At 39.9% G+C, this 20,651-nt stretch overlaps 1 protein-coding gene across 1 annotated transcript; it reads left to right on the forward strand.

Moving 5' to 3' along the window:
- The first annotated feature begins 20 nt into the window (after nucleotides 1–20).
- acin1a (apoptotic chromatin condensation inducer 1a) lies at nucleotides 21–16,751 on the forward strand. Its single transcript, XM_077723753.1, has 18 exons — nucleotides 21–187; nucleotides 3,382–3,447; nucleotides 4,175–4,286; nucleotides 4,367–4,422; nucleotides 4,576–7,779; nucleotides 8,408–8,488; nucleotides 8,644–8,723; nucleotides 10,819–10,876; nucleotides 11,406–11,445; nucleotides 12,638–12,777; nucleotides 12,852–12,995; nucleotides 13,077–13,257; nucleotides 13,564–13,709; nucleotides 14,504–14,611; nucleotides 14,685–14,792; nucleotides 14,868–15,174; nucleotides 15,362–15,471; nucleotides 15,555–16,751. The coding sequence occupies exons 1-18, from the start codon at nucleotides 50–52 to the stop codon at nucleotides 15,867–15,869; spliced, it is 5,394 nt and encodes a 1,797-aa protein (XP_077579879.1). The 5' UTR covers nucleotides 21–49; the 3' UTR covers nucleotides 15,870–16,751.
- The last annotated feature ends 3,900 nt before the right edge of the window (nucleotides 16,752–20,651 follow it).

The following is a 20,651-nucleotide window of genomic DNA, read 5'->3' on the forward strand; positions in this document are numbered from 1 at the left end:
GAGGGCGTCGCTCGACTCTCTCGCTGGAAGCCGTCCAGAGAAACGGAAAATGGCGGACCTCGAAGACGTAACCCTGGACGGGAGACCGCTCCAGTCTCTTCGCGTAGCAGATTTAAAAGCTGCTCTCGAGGAGAGGGGTCTGTCAAAAAGCGGCCAAAAGAATGCTCTTGTCAAAAGACTCAAAGGGGTGAGTTGCACTGCCGAGTTGCGTGGCCACCATTGCAGCGAGTTGGGGATAACGCTGAGACGGGCTGATGCTTTCTCGAGGGCCGACATCCGAGTATCGTTACTGTCGGGCGGCGTAGTTACTAGAGTTTGGGGTTTCCAGTTGATTGCATTTCCCCCGCTTTCACTTACCTGTGCGTTGTTAAAAGTGCCTTCCATTGAGCATTGAGGCAGTAGACGGAAGTGTTAAGTGAACTTTGGTGTTCGCTCATCTCGAAATGTGTTCAGGGGGTGATGTTTCCCTGTTAGCTCGTTTGGCTAACGCTGTGAGCTTAGCAGTGGCCTGTGTGGATTTCTGCTGTTTGCACTGTCTGCCCGAAACATAAGAGAAAGCGTAATGGTTTACAGCTGTGTCGTTTTACATGACTACTCTGTTTTGACTATTAAATCCCCCCTCGTATAAACGAAGCGGTCTTTTTTTTTAGTTGGTTAATTTTGCCCACATATTAACGACCCGGACCTTAAATTGTGTTTGATGGCTTTGAGCGGCTGTAGTATTGACGGGCCGGTTTGTTTACTTTTCTATTGCTCATCAAACAAAGCTTGGTTTATGAGGAGAGTTTTTTCTTCTTTTCCATAAGACCGTTTGCCATTGTAACGGACGTGAGAAATCAGCAAACGAGCGTGCCAACTGGATTTATGTTTCGCTCAAGTATGTTTTAGGATTTTAACCAGTGGCGAACAGTCAGGGCCTGCAAGGGCTTCTCAGCTAGCCTAAAAAAATTCGGAATCACAGACTGATGTTAATTCAATTTTTTTCCATGCATTCTAAATAATTCTAAATTGTCTGTCAGCTTCCTTTCATTGCTTTGCCATTGGTTGCACTGCTTCCAGGTGTTTGTTTTCATATTTAAGCATTTAACCAATCACATTTCAGCCATAATTTGTTGCCAGGGTCAGAAATCTACCTGGATCTACCTGGCCGCTGTCAGTGCAGGTTTTTGTTACAACCGATCCAGCACAGACTCTTTGACCAATGAGATTTCTGCAGAAAACTAAAAAAAACACCTGACTGCAATCCACTGATTGCACTTTAAGGACACCAGACTGGTGAAAAGGTGTCACCGCTAGTTATTTGTTACTTTGTTAGTAGATGGTGAATTCCAACTAATAAAAATGTTTTTCCATTGTAACCTCATTTTTTTTCTTCAGAGCTTGGGAACGAATTAATTTGTATTTAGTTCATTTCTATGGATAACTTTGATGTGAGATATGAGTAAATCGACATACGAGCTCAGTCCCCACTGGAACAAAATTAAACCTGATGTGGGGAACGAGGATCACAGGACATGGACATGAGCGTAACAAATGCAGATGATCTGTCAAGGACTGATAAACACACAGGGTTTAAATAGACAGACATTAGTTGACGAGACAATTAGAAAACACCTGGGTAACACGTGGTAGCAAGCAGTAGATACACTAGCGGTGGGTAAACAACAACTGAACTCAATGGGAAATCACAGGGACAGATGACACATGGGAAACATGACAAAACCCATACAAAACAAGCAAGGAGCAATTACCGAGATACTAGAGTCTCACACGAGGATTTTTATTAATTACATTTCTGAACCTCTTTATCCTCACAAGGGTCCCGGGGGTGCTGGAGCTTATCCCCGCTGACTTCCGGCGGGAGGCGAGGAACACCCTGAATCGCTGGACAGCACAGGGAAACTTTTCACTCTCACACCCATTCTTAGGGGCAATTTTGAATGCCTACCATGGATGTTTTTTTTTTGAATGGGTGAGGAACCTGGAGAAAACCCACATATGCGAACATGGAAACTCCACACAGGTGGACCGAGGTGGATTTGAACCCAGGACACCAGAGCTGTGAGGCTGACGCGCTAACCACTCATGCCATGTGCGCTTGCAAAAGCTGCATTCCGAAAATTTGAGACTGTAGGACACTTGCTCGCATACACGCTTGTTCCCATCCAGTCAATTCAGAGAAGTCAAGTTTTATTTATGTTTGTACAAGAATAGTTGAACAGTTCTAGCTTTGTCAATGGATGCAAGATGATGCATTTTAAATGCATTCAGGCTGGCTATTTTGTGATTCAACCGACTGGAAGACTGTTGTAAATTCTGAGCACACAAGTTGTACAACTAACTGAGAAGCTGGACTCGTGTACGTATGCTAGTGTCATCCAGTCCAGATTTTACCGAAACCAGCTCGCGCTAGACTTCCAAGTATCTCGATAACTGCTGCTTGCGTGTTTTGTAAATATTTTTTTCCTGCTAATAGCCAGGCTCACAAAGAAAGAAAAAAGAACAATGTGGAAGAGTCCTTCAAAATACATTAATCAGAAAAACAAAAGTAAAAAAAAAAATATTGAAAAAACAAACCTCAAAATAATTAATTAGAAAAACAGCATTGACATTTTTCTAAAACCTCTAAAATAAATTATTGTGAAAGACAGTTTTTTAATTTTCTTAATTACCCAATTTTCTCTCAGTGGCAGGTGATAGCTTGCATTTTCTTCCTGATCGTGTCAGTGACAAAACAGTGCCATGCACTTTATACTTACAAACAATTGTTTGCGCTGTTGCTCTTGGGACCTGCAGCTGCGTTGAAATGGTTCCAAGTGACTTTCCTGACTTGTTCAAGTTAAGGATTTGCTTTTTCAGATCCATGCTGAGCCCCTGACTTTCTCATTGTAGTATTTGCATCCAATGTGCCCTATTTAAATGGCCTCAGAGAAGTCACCAGCTGTAGTCGCTCATACTCACTCACAAGAAGTTAAGAGGCTATGCTATGAAGCTCATTTCACTGACACAACTCTCTAAGCCACCAAAATTGCAAATTTGTGTTGCTGTATGTATTTTTTGACCCAGCAGATTTAATCACTTCTTCTGTTAACCCATGATAAAGTCATAAAAGAACCAAACTTCATGATTTTTTTTGTGTGACAAAAAAAGTATCTGCTCCAATCTCTATCAGAGATAAAAATCGGAGTTGTAGAAATAACTGGATACTCAAGAGAGCCATGACATTATGTTCTTCACAAGTGTATATAAACTTTTGACAACTGTAAATGTTTTCATCTGCTTATCAGTGTATTCAATTTATATTTTTTGCTTAACATCTTGCTCTAGAGTTTGCAAATTGTCTCTGCTTACCTAATGATTTTGTTTATATATGTATAACAGGCTCTCATGCTGGAAAATCTGCAGAAGACATCCACATCACATGTTGGTCTCCAACCAAACTCTCAGGTATGTGTGACAAATATGAAATTTATTTTTGGGGTTGTTTTTTGAATTATTTTTTGAAAACTCAGTTTTTCAAACAAATGTAATTTTTGGGGTGTTTTTTTGAAAATTCATTTTTTCACATTAATTTATTTTCTTGGATGAAATGCTTTTTTTGTCATCATACAGGAATAATGTGATTTAATGCTTTACCATGAAGTGCACAAATAAGTACAGCCGTACCTCTACTTATAAAATCAATTGGTTCTAGAGCTTTATTCATAACTTGAACATTTTGTAAGTAGAGGTGTACTTTATATGTAAATTCTCTAATTTGTTCTACATTAACTTTTTAAGATACCTGCCCATAGTGCAGCAGATTTTTTCATTTCTACAGGGGACCTGATCGACTAACACAATGCACTTCTGATAAAGTGCAGCAAAGGGATATACTTGTTGCTCAGCATTTTCAGGGATTATGTAACCAATCAAAATAATTGGAACATCATTTGATTTTTCCAACGCTATTTGGAATTTAGGTTACAAGTCCGAGTTCATGTAATTTCGGAATCTGGATTTTGTTACCAATTTGGCGACAACTCTAATATGAATTTATACATTTATGCAGTCACATTTTAATGTATCTATTCATTTTAACTTTTATGAAATTAACTATTAACTACTGTAGTTATTTTAAAAATATTGTGATAATTACCCTGCACAACATTTTCATGAGCTTTTCTGCATTTAGATTGGTGAGGAAATGAGTCAGAATAGCTTTATCCAGCAGTATCTAGCTAAGCAGCAGGAGCTATTGCGGCAACGTCTAGAGAGAGAGGCCCGGGAAGCATATGACACTAACGGTGAGTCAAGTTAGAAGTTTGCTCGTGCAAATATAATAAATGTAATGCCAGTTATTTATCAATTTAAATTTTGTTGACAGAGCAAGAGGATCACGTAGAAGTTAATAACAGCACTGCATGTCCTGCTCCAACCAAGGTAAGACATTTTTTGCAATGTTATTGATAAATCAAGTCCTACAAAAATCTTTACGGCAATTGATCACCAAAGTATGATTAAGACATTGCACGTGCATAAATGGGTTAATAATTGTAGTGCTGCTACTGCAAAACAATTGATATTTCTTACCAGGAACTGACCCCAGCTTCTGTGGACGTGCACAAGCCACCTGGACCCTCTGATGACGAGCTCATGTTTGTTGCAGCCAATGACGGAGCAGCTAATATCAACCAAGAAGCTCATATGTCTGCTCCGCCTGCTTCTGGATCCGTTACTACGCACGTTACTGGCAGTGAGCACCAACAGGAGAAGAGTGCTCCTCCGGCTAGCGACTTCTTAGCCGACAGTGACGATGACGAAAGTGAGGAGGGCGAGGAGGATGGCGATGATGATGATGACTGGGGCAGTAACATTCGCAGGAGAACCCCAAGACAGCCAGCCAGAGCACCGTCAACCCGAGAGAGTTGTGGAGCGTCTCGCCAGCCTCAGCAGCAGCAGCCACAGCACATCCCTCCCCTTTTGTCTCCTCAACTTCGCCAACCAACCCCTCCTCCCTCCCCACCCCCAGAGTTATCATTTCCTTTGCCCGACACCCCTAAACAGAGCCCACCTAGTCCAGATGCAGCCCCAGCCAGGCACTCTCCATGTACCTCTAGCTCTGGTTCCTCTAGCAGTGATAGCCGAAGTAGTAGCCCAGAGCCCCAAAAGAGTGGACATGTGGAACGTAAACCTGGCCCGTTAACTCTTCTGGCTCGTAAAATGGAATCCGAAGGTGCCTTTTCTGGTGCGGGTTGGCAAGTTGGCGCTGGGAAAGGGGGAAAGAAAGACGGCAGTTCACCAGCCGCAGCCTCATTTGATGGCATAAAACATGTCGAGGATCTCTCATTAGCTTCTACTGCAAGCCATGTGCCAGTTTCCATGATGCTCGGCGTCAACCAGGGCATCAGCGGATTACGTTCAGCTCACAGTCATGTTCCTGTGAGTGTGCTTAAAACTTCCACATTGGCCGAAAGGGAATCTGAAGTAGAGTTAGTTGAAACCCCTGAGCTGCAAAGACAAAGCGTCAGAAGCTTTAATCAAGACTCGGTAATAGAAGATGAGCAGAAAGGGGCTTTTCAGTTGGAACAAGAAGGAATGGGAAGATTTAGGCATCAGCAGGCCTTGGAAAGAAAAGAACAAGAAGCTTTGCTGTTGAAAAAGAAACTTGCTTCAGAAAGAGAGAGGCTGGAGAGGGAGCAAGCTTTGGCTAAAATGCAGGAAGCGCAAGAGCAGACCTTTGCAAGAGAAAGAGCTCTAGAGCTGGAGAGGCAAACGGAACTTGAAAGCCTTAGGGCCATAATGCAAAAACATCTCCAGCAGGAACCAGAGGAGAGGGAAAAGAGGGTGAGAGAAATTGATTTCGAAAGAATCCAGGCCCGAGAGGAGAAAGAAAAGGCACTTGAAAAGGAAAGGTTAGAACGAGAAAAGGCTTTAGAAGCAGAACGAAAAGAAAAAGAACTGATTGAAAGAGAAAATATTTTGGAACAGGAGCGGTTGGAAAGAGAAAGATTAAAGCAAGAGCAGCTAGCAAGGGACAAAGCTTTGGAGGCAGAGCGAAAAGAAAAGGAACTTATTGAAAGACAGAGGGCGTTGGAGCAGGAATATTTAGCAAGGGAAAAATTGGAGCAAGAGCGACTTGAAAGGGAAAAGGCATTGGAAGAAGAGAGAAAAAAGCTTGAAAGAGAAAAAATAGCACAAGAGAGGGAAAAAGCTTTGGAAGCAGAAAGAAGAGAAAATGAACGAATTGAAAGGGAAAGGGCTTTGGAACGGGAACGGTTAAAGAGGGAGAGATTGGAGCAAGAACGGCTTGAGAAAGAAAAAGCTTTGGAGCTAGAGCGATTGAAGAGGGAGAAAGAACAACAAGAGAGGGAAGAAGCCCTGAAGATAGAACGAGAAAAAGCTATAGAACTAGAGCGAATAGAGAGAGAGAAGGTCTTAGAACTAGAGCGACTAGAAAGGGAAAGAGTTTTGGAATTTAAGAGGCAAGAGAGAGAAAAGGCCTTAGAGCAAGAGCGACTTGAAAAGGAAAAAGCCTTAGAGCAAGAGCGACGAGAAAGAGAAAAGGCTATAGAGCAAGAGAAACTAGAAAGAGAAAAGGCCATAGAGCAAGAGCGACTAGAAAGAGAAAAAGCCTTAGAGCAGGAGCGACGAGAAAGAGAAAAAGCCTTAGAGCAAGAGCGACTAGAAAGAGAAAAGGCCTTAGAGCAAGAGCGACTAGAAAGAGAAAAGGCCTTAGAGCAAGAGCGACTAGAAAGAGAAAAAGCCTTAGAGCAGGAGCGACTAGAAAGGGAAAAGGCATCAGAGCTTGAGCGAATGGCAAAAGTAAAAGCCTTAGAGCAAGAGCAACTAGAACGGGAGAAAGCCTTACAACAGCAGAAAGCCTTTGAGCTTGAACAAATACAAAAACAGAGATCCGTAGAGCTAGAGCGTGTAGAGAGAGCACGTGTAGCCCAAGAACGCCAAGAGAAAGATCATCTTGAGCAGGAACGCCTGGCAAAAGAGCGACTAGAAAAAGAACAGGTTGGGAGAGCCCATGTAGTGCAAAGGTTGGAACGAGATGGAGCTGAGGGACATGAGAGATTAAAACTCGAGAGTAAGGGACATGGAAAAGAAGTTTCAGATATAGCTCTTGAAAACAAAACCGAGGAGGAGAAATTTGCAACGAAAAGGGCTAATGAGCATGAATTGTTAGAGAAGAAAATACCCACCGAAGTTCCTCCATCCAAATTTAGTCGTGGGCTTGGTCTTACTCCTCCCTTTTCTACAGGACCAGATAGAAAAACAGAGGCAGGAATCCAGGAAGATGGCAAAGCTCCACTACCTCTGAGTGAATCCCAAGAAGCAGAATCAAGGTCAACACTGTCATCGCCACCGTCATCGTTGAAGAAATTCCGGTTCTTAAGGGACAACCCAATTCAGGCCCAGTCAACCACATCCATGGCCCCCAAGTGGCCTCATAACTTCACCGATACACCTCAACACCAAATATCACATTCCAACTCTACAGTCAGTTATGGAGAACAGCAGAAAGGTGAAACCTCTGCTAAACAGGAATGTAATTCTGAGGAAAAAACAAGTGCCAAATTACATGATGTGGATAAAGACAATGTTCCCTCAAGCCCAATTAATGCTGTACAGTTACAAGGGAAAGATGGAAAGAGGAATGATAAAAAAACAAGTGAACATTCCTCCTCTAATGACGCCTCTTCCTCCGAATCTGATTCTGGGTCATCATCATCCAGTTCTTCTTCATCCTCTTCTTCTCTTGAGAATATCAACATTTCTAGAAGTAAAATGGTAAGCAAATCAAATTAAAAGCCTTTATTCTCATCATACACTCCAAAGGGAACAATTTTCCTCATCATTTAGAAGTTGTTGCTAGATCTTTATGACCAAAATCCTGTTTTTTGAAGTCACCTTGATTGCTTCAGAAACTAGTAAAGCAGAACTACTATAGATTTTTCTTTCTTCGGCAATGGGTTGCACAAAAGGTAACCGTAACATGCCCCATTCACGTAATCCTCTCCACTGCCTTTATTCTGGGAAAATGTGATTTGCTATTGTGATTTTGAGTTTAGATCCAGCATGTATCATAAAACTACTTTTAATTTGTAAATGGCCGCTTGTATACAGGTAAAAAATGTAAATGTTGCAAGATCTTGATGACCAAAATGGTCCTGTCCAAGTGACATTGATTGTTTAGGAACTAGCATTGAAAATTGTCTTATAGGCAATGATTTGTACAGAAGGTGTACTTGTAGGTTGTCCCTACCAAATAATTATTGTGTCACCATTCCACTAGATATAGCCTTAGAAAACAACCTAATGTTATGATATGGTGTGTAGGTCTAGTCCTAATTCCATTACATAACCAAATACAGGTAGGATGTGTATTCAAAGTAATTTATTTGTTTCTTGCTATTAGGTAAGAAAATCAGACGGGACCATTCCGACACTGTGTAGAGTTGCTCAAGATGTCTGTACACAAGAAACTCCAGCGGCAAAGGTTAGTGGCTGTAATATATTACAGAGTACTTTTAATAAACATTTTATTCCAAATATTAATTAATACATATTTAATTTACAATCCTCTTTGATTTTTGTTGTGATTGTTTCATTTCTATCATGTATTAAATATTTTCGTACTCCCTAACATCACAGAAACCATTCCTTGATGTACCAACAGAAGAGGACATGAAAAGGAAAAACGACAAAGCATTGGAAGAAAAGGATGAAAAAAGGTCTGCTATTAAACAATTTCCTATATCTGTCTTTCAGTCTCTCGCTCTGTTTCTTTCTACCTCTCTTTCCGTCTCTATGCCCATCGTAGAAATCCACTGCTTTAAAATGATAATACCTGATTTTAAGAGAAACCCTTGTTGACCATTAATGTGACCAATATGTGCTGTAATTTTAACCACCGCAGACTGAAAATGAATTGCTAAATTTGATTGGTTGAATTCCAAACTGAATTTGAATGTTCTGTTTTAGTTAACTTCATAATACCAGTTGCATGGAAAAACGAAATCTAAGCAGTCATCGATTTATGACACATGCGAGTTATGTCTGTTTGACTTTGCAACCGCAAACGTCATGAAGCATAATACATGACAGTGCACTTAGAGTCTTGCGTACGATAGTTGTTTGCGTTGCTAGCAGCCACAGCATCTTAACAGGCCAATCAGGAGACTACAGCTTCACTATCTAATTGCTCAGTGCAACGTTAAAAGTACTACATGCTACTTACCCAAGAATACACCAGAAGTGCATGACCACTTGCCTATTTCCCCGGGAATTAGCACTCCTCTCGTATTAGTGAACAAGCTCTGCCATTCATACTATCGGGAGAAAAAAAAACACTGAAAAAAATTCAACGCTCCGCCCAGTGCTCGTAGAGATATTACACGAGGGAGTTGCAACCAGAAAGACAGTGCCCATGATGTTCTCATGAGCAGCCTCCCGTGCTCACTGTATGCTCGTATATCAAATTTTTTCTCTTATCTCAAGATAAATATTTGTTCGAAATTTTACTTGTATCTCAAATTGCTTGTATGTCCAGGTATTACTGTATACGCCATTTGACTCGCCCCATCCGACAGCAACATTATCTCTTTTAATGCCTTTCACAATGATTGATGCCCAATCGTGTGGCTATTTTTATGCATTTGCTGTCATCCAATTCATTTGAACTGGGAAATATTGCAGTGAATGGAGATTCCTTTTAGTACTCCCAGTCGAAATTGATTGGACGTCTATCGCGTCAATCAACGCGAGTGAGATGAAATGGTTATATTTATGTGCTGCCCTTAAGTTCTGTTGAGTAATTTATTGCATTGAATATTTAATTTACAGATTTAGGAATTGACTTCCCACTTAAATTCAAAGTTGGGGTCAAAATTTGTTGGCATTCAAGATTTACTTGGAAGAAAAACGATCGTTACTTTTCTTAATTGTAATTGTAAGCAACCCGACACCAATATTTTTGCATTTCACTTTTCCAAAACGGTGCTAGCTGGAGTATTTCCTATCAGGCAATAGTCGGGGCTGCCTTGCAGTCAGCACATGGGTCCTGATTCATATTATTCTTTTTCATCCCTTGCGACATATTGTGGCATCGTCGATGCTATTTCATCCTGGCTTTCTGGTTTGCCCTCAATCGCTAAATGAGATGCCAAATGGCGAGCAAAACTGTCGTCCCTATGCGTTACCGCTGGACCCCGCAGCAGCTGTGAACGTCTGACTTGCGGTGGGGGGAAGGTATGACTGTGGGAGAGGGAGCAGGAGCATAGCTCGATGCGGCAGTTTGCTGCGTGCAGCAATTGACGCCGTGCTCTGTATTCACTGCAAAGTTGGATTAGCCAAGCACAATGGTCGCTTGCGGTGACATCAGCAGAAAGGAGCATTTTGCTCCTTGTGCGTCACTCTTGTGGAACGTTTCATCTCGGCCTCAACGGATGGAGCTGGGCTGGAGGCGAACTGAGGGCGCATAATCTGTGCTTGAAATTTTCACTCTGTTGTATTTTGGTTTTTGCGATTTGAAGAAATGTCAATTTTAGCCACCTTTGAATCATATGGGTTTTTATGTTATTTTATTTTACAGAAACAGCATCATAATATTGTAAAATTATCCCTGGGTTTAAAGAAACATACGCCCCAATGGTGTCACACTAAACCTGTTGATTACACAAGCAAATGTTAAAAGTAATTAAATTCAATATTAACATACTTAGTGTGAGCCTTTGCCGTTCTTGGAACAAGTAATATTCAACTGTTTTTAATAACCCTTGCAACCATGTGTTCTCTTTTTTTTGATCATGTGACCGTAATGAAATGAAGACAGGAGATTAAGTCTTCAATGGAAGAAACAGAGAAGCTTCTGGAGGCCAACGAGGAGGTAAGGCAGCTATCCAGCTATTCGGCCCTCTTGCATTAATACTTTGGAGCGCCACCTTTTGCTTCAACTAGAGCTGCAAGTCGCTTTGGGTATGTCTCTATCAGTTTTGCTCCCTGAGAGACTGAAATTCATTCTTCATTACAAAACAGCTTGGGTGGAGAGCATTTGTGAACAGCAGTACAGCTATGCCCCAGATTCTCGATTGGATTCAGGTCTGGACTTGGATACATTTATATTTGCAAGCCATTCTATTGTATATATGGCTATATGTTTTGGATCATTGTCCTGTTGGAGGATAGATCTTTGTCCTAGTCTCCGGTCTTTTGCAGACAGGTTTTCTTCTACAATGGTCCTACATTTGGCTCCATTTATCTTCTATTCAGTTTTAATTTCTTTTGTACTTGAGCTTTGGTATTCAACATTTCCATTCAAATAAATTGGTTTCTTACTGCTTTATCTTCTGTTTGCCTTTTTAAATCTCCTGTCCAATTATGTGTTCACTCTGTCTACCTTATTTCTTGTGTTGCAGGCCCAAAAGGCCTTCTCAGCTCGCAAGATCTCTCTTGGCAGTAAGTACACTTCTATTTTCCTGTTTTTAAATTATTCCTTTATTGTAGCTGTGCTACAAAGTAGGAGGACTCAAGTCACCAATTTTAAACTTGCCCCGTGGGGAAAACTGAAGAGGCATGACCAACTCGATATACATACACATGCATATATAAGCACATATATACATACACATATATATAAGCACATACATACATACACATATAAGCACATATATACATACACATATATAAGCACATATATACATACACACATATATAAGCACATATATACATACACATATATATAAGCACATATATACATACACATATATATAAGCACATATTTACATACACATACATATATAAGCACATACATACATATACACGTATACAAGCACATATATACGTACACATACATATATATAAGCACATATATACGTACACATACATATATATAAGCACATATATACATACACATACATATATATAAGCACATATATACATACACATATATAAGCACATATATACATACACATATATATAAGCACATATATACATACACATACATATATAAGCACATATATACATACACATACATATATAAGCACATATATACATACACATACATATATAAGCGCATATATACATACACATACATATGTAAGCACATACATACATATACACGTATATAAGGACATATATACATACACATACATATATAAGCACATATATACATACATATATAAGCACATATATACATACACATACATATATAAGCACATATATACATACATATATAAGCACACATATACATACACATACATATATAAGCGCATATATACATACACATACATATATAAGCACATACATACATATACACGTATATAAGGACATATATACATACACATACATATATAAGCACATATATACATACACATACATATATAAGCACATATATACATACACATACATATATAAGCACATATATACATACACCTACATATATACACACATACATATTTAAGCACATATTACATACACATATAAGCACATATATACATACACACAGATACATGCATGCGTACGGTTGAGCTTAACACAGCCATTTTTTGTTAAAGAGCCCGACAGCTAATGGGAGGAAGGAGATCGTGTTTTTCTATTCTAACAGTAAAGCAATTATTCATGTAATAATTCCATACATATGTTTTTGCAGGCAATAAGTCTCCAGTGACAGGCAATGCAGAAGGGGATCAGGAATCTGGAACTGTGTGTGGTCGCAAGAGGAGGTGGGGTTCCAGCACTGTGGCCACTCCCAAGAAACCTTCCATCAGCATCACTACAGATTCACTCAAGGTATTTAAAACCTACTTCGAGTGACATAATTTTGTCTAGACTGTAAATATATATTTATCATATTTTCTCCTCAGTCTTTGATCCCAGATATCGGGCCCTGCGTGGCCCAAGATGCTGTCGTGGACCTGCACCCTGAGGAAGTTGTTTTGTCTGATGCTGAGGAAGACAACCAAGAGCCCTCAAAGCAAGACCTCCAGATCCGGCGCACTGTCACCCAAGTAGGATATGCAGCTTTTTACTTTGGCAGCGTTTGCTACTTACATGAATGACAGTGAACTGACATGATCATTCAATTGAAGGAGGTGCCCTCAGAAATCCAAGAGAATGGACAGAGACCGACAAAGAGAATATGTGAGGACTTGGTCAAAAATGAAATCCAGGTAGACCAGATTAGGACTGCATCTGTTGAGGAGAAACCGGTTGAAGACATGGAAACCCAATCACCATGCCATCCTAACCAAGATGTTGAAAACAGCACTGGTAATATATATTTCACAATTCCTCTTTAATTTTGTTTTTGCTTAACTACTCCAGTTAGGTATATCTCCATGAAGGTGGTAGATTAGTAAATCTTACTATTATCTGTCCTAAAATGGGCATAATTTTTCATTAATGGGAAAGGGAGGGTCTCCCCAGAAGTTCTTAGGCACCCAAATATGGCCTACTGAAACCACATCAATTCTGTGCTGTTTAATGTGTTCAATTAGTCAGCATGGTGGGAATTCTATCATGTAATCATCACTATCATCACAACATAAAGTTGTTGTTTTTTTAACCCATTTTTAGTGGCTGCCGGCAACAACCTCATTCGTCGCTCCATCAGTCAGCAAAAAACAGGCGTTTCCGTCACCATCGATGACCCCGTACGGACAACACGCCAACCATCTCCTCCACGTGGCAAAGTTTCCAGCATTGTACATGTCAGGAATCTGGTGAGAAGACAAATACTAAACAAATACTTATTTTCATCAACCGACAAGACTATGGATATTCCTCGATCTGATGATGTGATTGGATTTCTTGCCTGATCACGCCATTGTTAGAGAATCGGAATAATGCGTCAAAGATCAGGGTTTTTAAAGTTTTGTTATTTTAATGCTAATTTAGGGGAAAACCTGAAATATGTATTCAGACACTGATCTTACTTTTTAGTACAAGCACCCTTTTGACCAACTAGAGTCATGATTTTTCTTGGAAATTATGCAAAAGTTTGCCCACACATTTTCATTTGATTGGCTACGGTCATCTTTTATTTACCATATTTTTCAGAAAACACTTGCACCAGCCTAAAAGTGTACAATGAAAAAAGAAACAAGTTTCACCATATTATGTTGCATTTTTAGTCGGAATTTTATTTTCTCAGAGACTGATAGTAAACATTATACATAATAATAAAAAGAGAACAGGCTGAATAGGTGTCTTATAACAGCTATTCAAAAACTGTAACCAGGCTAAAATGTGAAAAAAAGTACCATTTAAAGTATAAATTATTGTTCTGGCATATTTTATTCATCAAGCTAATGTAAGATACTATGGCACTTGGATAGCTATTAATGTCCCATCATTATTCCACAATTATTATTGTTTTTAACATACTTAAATCATATTTTTGAAAGGGACAAGATAAAGATGAAATACTTCTTGCTATGTTAATATACAAGTATGTGTTGTTCTCAATCAAAAATGTATGAATCATTTTTGTGCCTTCACCTATGTCATCCTATAGGTGAGGCCTTTTACACTCGGCCAATTAAAGGAACTGCTGGGCAGGACTGGCACCCTGATGGACGAGGGCTTCTGGATCGACAAAATCAAATCTCATTGCTACGTTACTGTGAGTTACTTTAAATCGTGTGGGCTTTTCACCAAAGTGCTCCCCTAGTAAAAAGCCACCTCGCTTTATCTAGTACTCAAGTGCGGAGGAAGCTATTGCAACACGTGAAGCTCTACATGGAGTCAAGTGGCCTCAGAGTAACCCCAAAGTTCTAAATGTAGACTTTTGCCAGCAGGAGGAGGTATAAAATTAACGAGGCGCCATTTTTTTAAAGAATAAAATGCTTTACTCTAACTATACATGCATTTGCTTTTAGCTGGACTTCCACAAAGGTTTGGTCACGGCAGAAAAACCCGGAAAAGAAGAGCAGTGGTTTGATCCCGACCATTTTCAAGCCGTAGGTCTGCCCCCCTTACTACCCAAACGAGACCAGTGGGCCGAACGAGAGCGTGAAATGGAACGCAGAGAGAAGGCACGCTCAGAGCGGGAATGGGATCGCGACAAGGTCCGGGACTTTGGGAAACCCAAACACGATGGGGAGGCTGTTCCCCGGAGGTCGCGTTCCAGGGAACGACGGCAAAAGGAGAGGGCAAAGAGCAAGGACAAGAAGACTGAAAAGAAAGGTGATCAATCACAGAGGGTGGAGCAGTACGACTGACATTTTACAATTGAGTTCAAAGTGACATAACACTGTGATTAGGACAATTTTGTTTTATTTTTTTCACCCCCATTGGCACTCTTGTGATCATCTCACTACTGATAATATCCAAGCAAGTGTGACATCCAACCAACCTCTTTTTCTTCCATTAGTTTCTGCTGAGAAAGCCGCTGAGGAACCCCCTGCAAAGCTTCTCGATGACCTGTTTCGCAAAACAAAAGCAGCACCTTGCATCTACTGGCTTCCACTTACCGATGAACAAGTACAATTCTGCATCCTCTCTTCCTAACGTGACTCTCTTGGAGGTTGGTATTGATTTTCTTTTTTTCTTCTTCTTCCTTTCAGTTTGTCGAGCGGGAAGCCGCCAGGGCGGAACGCATGAAGGAGCGAGAAAAACGGTTGAAGCAACAGCAACAGGAAGAGGAGGAGAAGAAAAGGGATGACGAGCGGAAAGAGAGAAACAAAGGCGCCACCACAGGAGACCGCAACGAGGGGAGGAAAGACAGGGACCAGGACCGGGAGAGAGAGCGTGACAGAGATCGAGGGAAAGACAGGGACTATGAGAAGCGCAGGGACGGGTATCGAAGATCGGGGGCTAGTGGAGAAGGGAGCGGAAGGCGCTCGCGAAGCCGCAGCGAACCGCAAGACAGGAGGCGTTAATCAGCCAACAGAACCATCTCACGAGACCGCCACCCTCTTCCATTTGCCTTCCGCTACATGTACTGTGTTTCAACCGAAGGCCAGCAAAGGACCAAGCCGTGTCGTCAGCCTTCAGTTGTCACCGCCTAGCACATGTACACATGGACTGGGACACATTGAAAGGGGACCAGAAAAGTTGCAGTGTTTGTATTTGTCACTCCTTGTATAGTGTATTCATGAATTTGCCATCGCTCCTTTTTCTTTGACTTTTATCCCCGCAGGATAGCAGTACCACTTGATCTTTCTGCCCCCTTCTGACCGAAAGTATTGGTGCCATCATTTTTGCTCTTTGCCTTCACATTTGAACAGTCTCACACTTTGGATGAGGAGGATCTGGTGCTGCATGGAAACCAACAATCTTTTAAGCCGTCCTGCCTAGAGGGACAAAAAAAAAGAGAGAAAGCTCATTTCTTTGCAGAGGTGCGCTGACATCTAGCCCCGCCCATGTGTGGCATTCTGTACAGACATTTTAAACATGTTTTTAACTGAGGCAGCTTTGGAGTATTTTAATCTTTAGGCAATGCAGTGTTCATTTCTCCAGCTGTTGGGGAAGAAGAAGAAGAAAAAAAGATATTCTTGGAGACTGGTTGCGACATTTTCTGTCTAACCAGTTTTCTTTATGATCTCTTCCATGTTGGCTCACTTCCCTTGACAACCTCGGAGGCTCTATAACCAGACATGAGAAGAGGTTTTACTATTTTTCTGTTTTCTCACAAATGGTTTTAATATTGTTATTTTTACCATTTTAGTATCAATGCTTTGTTTTTCATTTTGTTTTTTTAATTTCCTCTTTGATTGCGCCTATCAATGGTGAATGTACAAATAAAAATTGGTAAATATTGACCTGCCTCTTATTCTGTTCCTCTTCCAGGTTGCAGGAATATCACAGTACAGTATCTTAGTATTTATTCAGTCATTTTGTGTACATCTTAGCCTCACAAGGGACGTAGGGGGGTTCTCGATCCTATTTCAGCCAACTATAGGCACCAGGCCAAGGTACAAGAAGACGGACAACTACCGTATTTTCACGACTATAAGGCGCACTTAAAAGTCATAAATTTTCTCCAAAAATAAACAGGGTGCCTTATAATCCAGTGTGCCTTATATATGGGAAAAATAAAATTCCATTCATTGAGGGTGTGCTTTATAATGCGATGCGCCTTATATATGGAAAATATGGTATTTAGCTTCTACAGTCAAGTTTGAAATAGAATAAGGCTGGAAAAGAACAAAATCTACCAACTGATAAATGCAAAAAAAATATATATTGAATAAACAATAGTACTTCAACCATTAGTGGCCTCCACGCAGAATAAAAACAATAAATCCTAAAAAAAAAAATCATGTATTTTCACGACTATAAGGCACACTTAAGTCTTAGATTTTTCTCCAAAATAGACAGGGCGCCTTATATATGGAAACAATTAAAATGTACCATTCATTGAGGGTGCGCCTTATAATGCAGTGCGCCTTATAGTCGTGAAAATATGGTATTCGTGCTCACACTCATACCTAGCAGCAATTTAGAGTGTTGAACCTATAGCCTACAACACATGTTTTTTGGGATGTGGGAGGAAACTAGAGTACCCGGAGAAAACGCGCACAGGAAGGTCCAAACCTGGGAATGAACTCTGAACCTTAGAACTTAGAGGCCAATGCCCAAACCACCAGTATCATAAGAGTTCATCACAAGTGTTTCATGAATAGTTCCACAAGATGGCATTCTGTCCCAAGTCTGGACAACCTTCCATATTCCAACCTTTAATATACAATACCTACTGTAATGTGATTTCAGTCTTGCCAAATCAAAGATGTTTATAATCTTTTAAAATGCTCCCATTTAATCTTGTTCCCCCTAGTACTCTTGTGTGTCAATCACCTCTTTCTTCACCGCCTTTTCTCTTGTCTGCTTCATTTTTCTGCTCTTGACGTCTAGACTGCAAACCGCAGCCGATCTTGTGTGTAATTACAGCCCATCGGTCGCTGAGCCTAACATTTTTGTGCCCTGATGCAAATCCAAGCATCATGACCGGTGAATCTTCTGCCATCTTACTGGCAGACAAAGAATTGGAGCAGTTCTGACTTTAAAATTTCACATAAAGGAGTGACTATAAATGGGATGCAGCTGCAAAAAAAAAAAAAAACTAGGCTTGTGATGAGTGTACATTTACAATACATAATCATTAAAATTATACTTAAGTATAATGTCATTTTTTACATTGTCTTGAGCAACCAGGTACATCATTTTAAATGATTCTATAACACATTTCGCATTAAACTTTTCTACCGGTTTGTAGTCGTGGTTTCCAAACTAAGCTCTAGGCTATGTATTTTTACTGGGCCATCGAGAAACATCTTATTTAGAATATTGGAAAAATGGTCAATAATTTTTAAATATCGGAAAGTGACAAAAAACTAAAGGTAAAGTATTTGAACCCTCTGCTATATTGCATGTTTCCCTACTTGCAAATTATGGAGCGGTCTGAAGTTTTTCTCTCTCCTCTGGCTTCCGTGGGTTTTCTCCGGCTTCTTCCGTTTCCGCCCACATCCCAAAAACGTCTATGCCAGGCTAGTTGAACACTCTGAATTTCCTCTAGGTATGAGTGTGTGCATGAATGGATGTCCGATTAGTTGGCCACCAATTCAGGGTGTGTTGTCCCCCGCCTGGTACTCGTATTTAGCTGGGATAGGCTCCAGCATCCTGTGACTCTTGTGAAGATAAGTGATTTATAACATGAATGAATGAATGTGTGTATGTGTGGTAACAGTATAAGAACAGAAGTATAAAATAAACTACAGAAACTATTTGAAAATGTTTATAGTAGGCATATATGAATATTTGTACGAATTAAATCTAAAAAGGTCGAGTGAATGAATGACTAAAGAATTACCATAATTTCTCGCATATAAGCCGTATTTGTGAAATGAGTGTGCATAAGATCTGTGATACTCTTTTTCACCAGTAGATGTCAGGAAAGTAACATTTACTATTTTTGTGTTATTTTCTGTTTTGCAGTCCGAAAACAAGCATTACTGGATGAATTAATTCCTTGTGATATTGACCCTAATGTGTTTTTGATACATACAGTGGCGGCCCGGTGGAACGAGTGGTTAGCGTTTTGGCCCCAGCTATGGGGTCCTGGGTTCAAATCCAGGTCACGTCCACCTGTGTGGAGTTTGCATGTTCTCCCTGGGCCTGCGTGGGTTTCCTCCCACATTCCTTAATCATGCATGGTAGGCTAATTGGACACTGTGTGAATTAGGGCTGCTTATAGTATAAGAAATTGCAAAATTCAACAATTTTGAGGCAATTTTGGGGGTGCGGCTTATATGTGAGTACATGCAGTGCAAGATAAACCGCATAGTGAATTTATCAATGTAAGAAGCGATAACAGCTCAATTTCAATGGCAGAACCAAGTGACTCAGTGCTGTAAAAAACATTCTTTTGTCCTCTAAGCACTCCCCTTCAAGGTAAAACTGTCTTTGTTTCCGTTGCTCAACTCGTAGAACCACCAGGCTTCTTCTTCAAAGACTGTGTGGCCGCTCTCATTTCGACACGTCTCATTGACTATCCTCTGAAATCAATGCCTTTCTCTGTTGGTCACCACCCATCATTTTGACATAACTTACAGATTTAGTCTCACACAGTAAGAAAATGAGTGGAGAGACGATCAAAGTGAGCTTGCCAGTTACTGAATTTTGCCTCATGTAAACCCCTCCCATCACCCAACCAACTCCCCTCTTTGGGATGACATCGTTGTACTTATGGAAACCAGATGGGGAGAGAAAAAAATACATCAGGTCATAGGATACTTGGGATCAGAGAGCAAGGAAAAGAGCTTACACGTGAAATGAACTGATGAATAAAGTTGACTCTAGTGACTAGTTTCTATTGGAAGGGGATTTCCTTTAGAGTATGACTAGGTCAGGATGAGAATAGTTGGCTTTGGAACATAACCAGGAAGGAGAGCCTAAATCAGCATCTCATGTCAGAGGTTTTTCCTGCCCGACTTGGGGGGGGAGGCGGAAACCAGGCCACATGTTTAGGAGGGGAAGAAAAACTCAAATGTTGACAATTCAACTTCCTTGCACCTGCATTTTTGTTTTACCCCACATAATACTGTGCCTCCCTCCCAACTGCACCCACTACACAGCAAAATCTCACCAATATTAATCTTGGCTGGGGTACTGGTGAGTGAAAATGCAGCTTTGAGACTATTTATTCTAAGTAATATGGTAAACCGTGAAATAGAGCATACATCAACCAAATGGGCCACACACAGAATACTCATCATGACATTGGAAATACTTAAACTAAACCACCGGTGGAGATCAAAATTTTGGGAAATTTTTTAACCACGTTGTATACTACAGGAGTAGTCATTTTGAAAGTATAGTTTATTTTTATTTTGTGGTATGCTAAGAATAAAAAAAATGTTTAGTTGTAAGATAAAGATCTGTCTTTAAAGGTGATATTTAAAAAAATAATTATATTTAATAAATTTATATTAAATTATATATATATATATATATATATATATATATATATATATATATATATATATATATATATATATATATATATATATATATATATATATATATATATATATATATATACATATAAATATATATATATATATATACACACATATACATATAAATATACATACATATACACATGCACATATACATATATATAAATATGCATAGGATACACATGCACATATATATAAATATAC

The sequence above is a fragment of the Stigmatopora nigra genome, chromosome 9 (genome assembly GCF_051989575.1).
Source record: "Stigmatopora nigra isolate UIUO_SnigA chromosome 9, RoL_Snig_1.1, whole genome shotgun sequence".
Taxonomy (NCBI): domain Eukaryota; kingdom Metazoa; phylum Chordata; class Actinopteri; order Syngnathiformes; family Syngnathidae; genus Stigmatopora; species Stigmatopora nigra.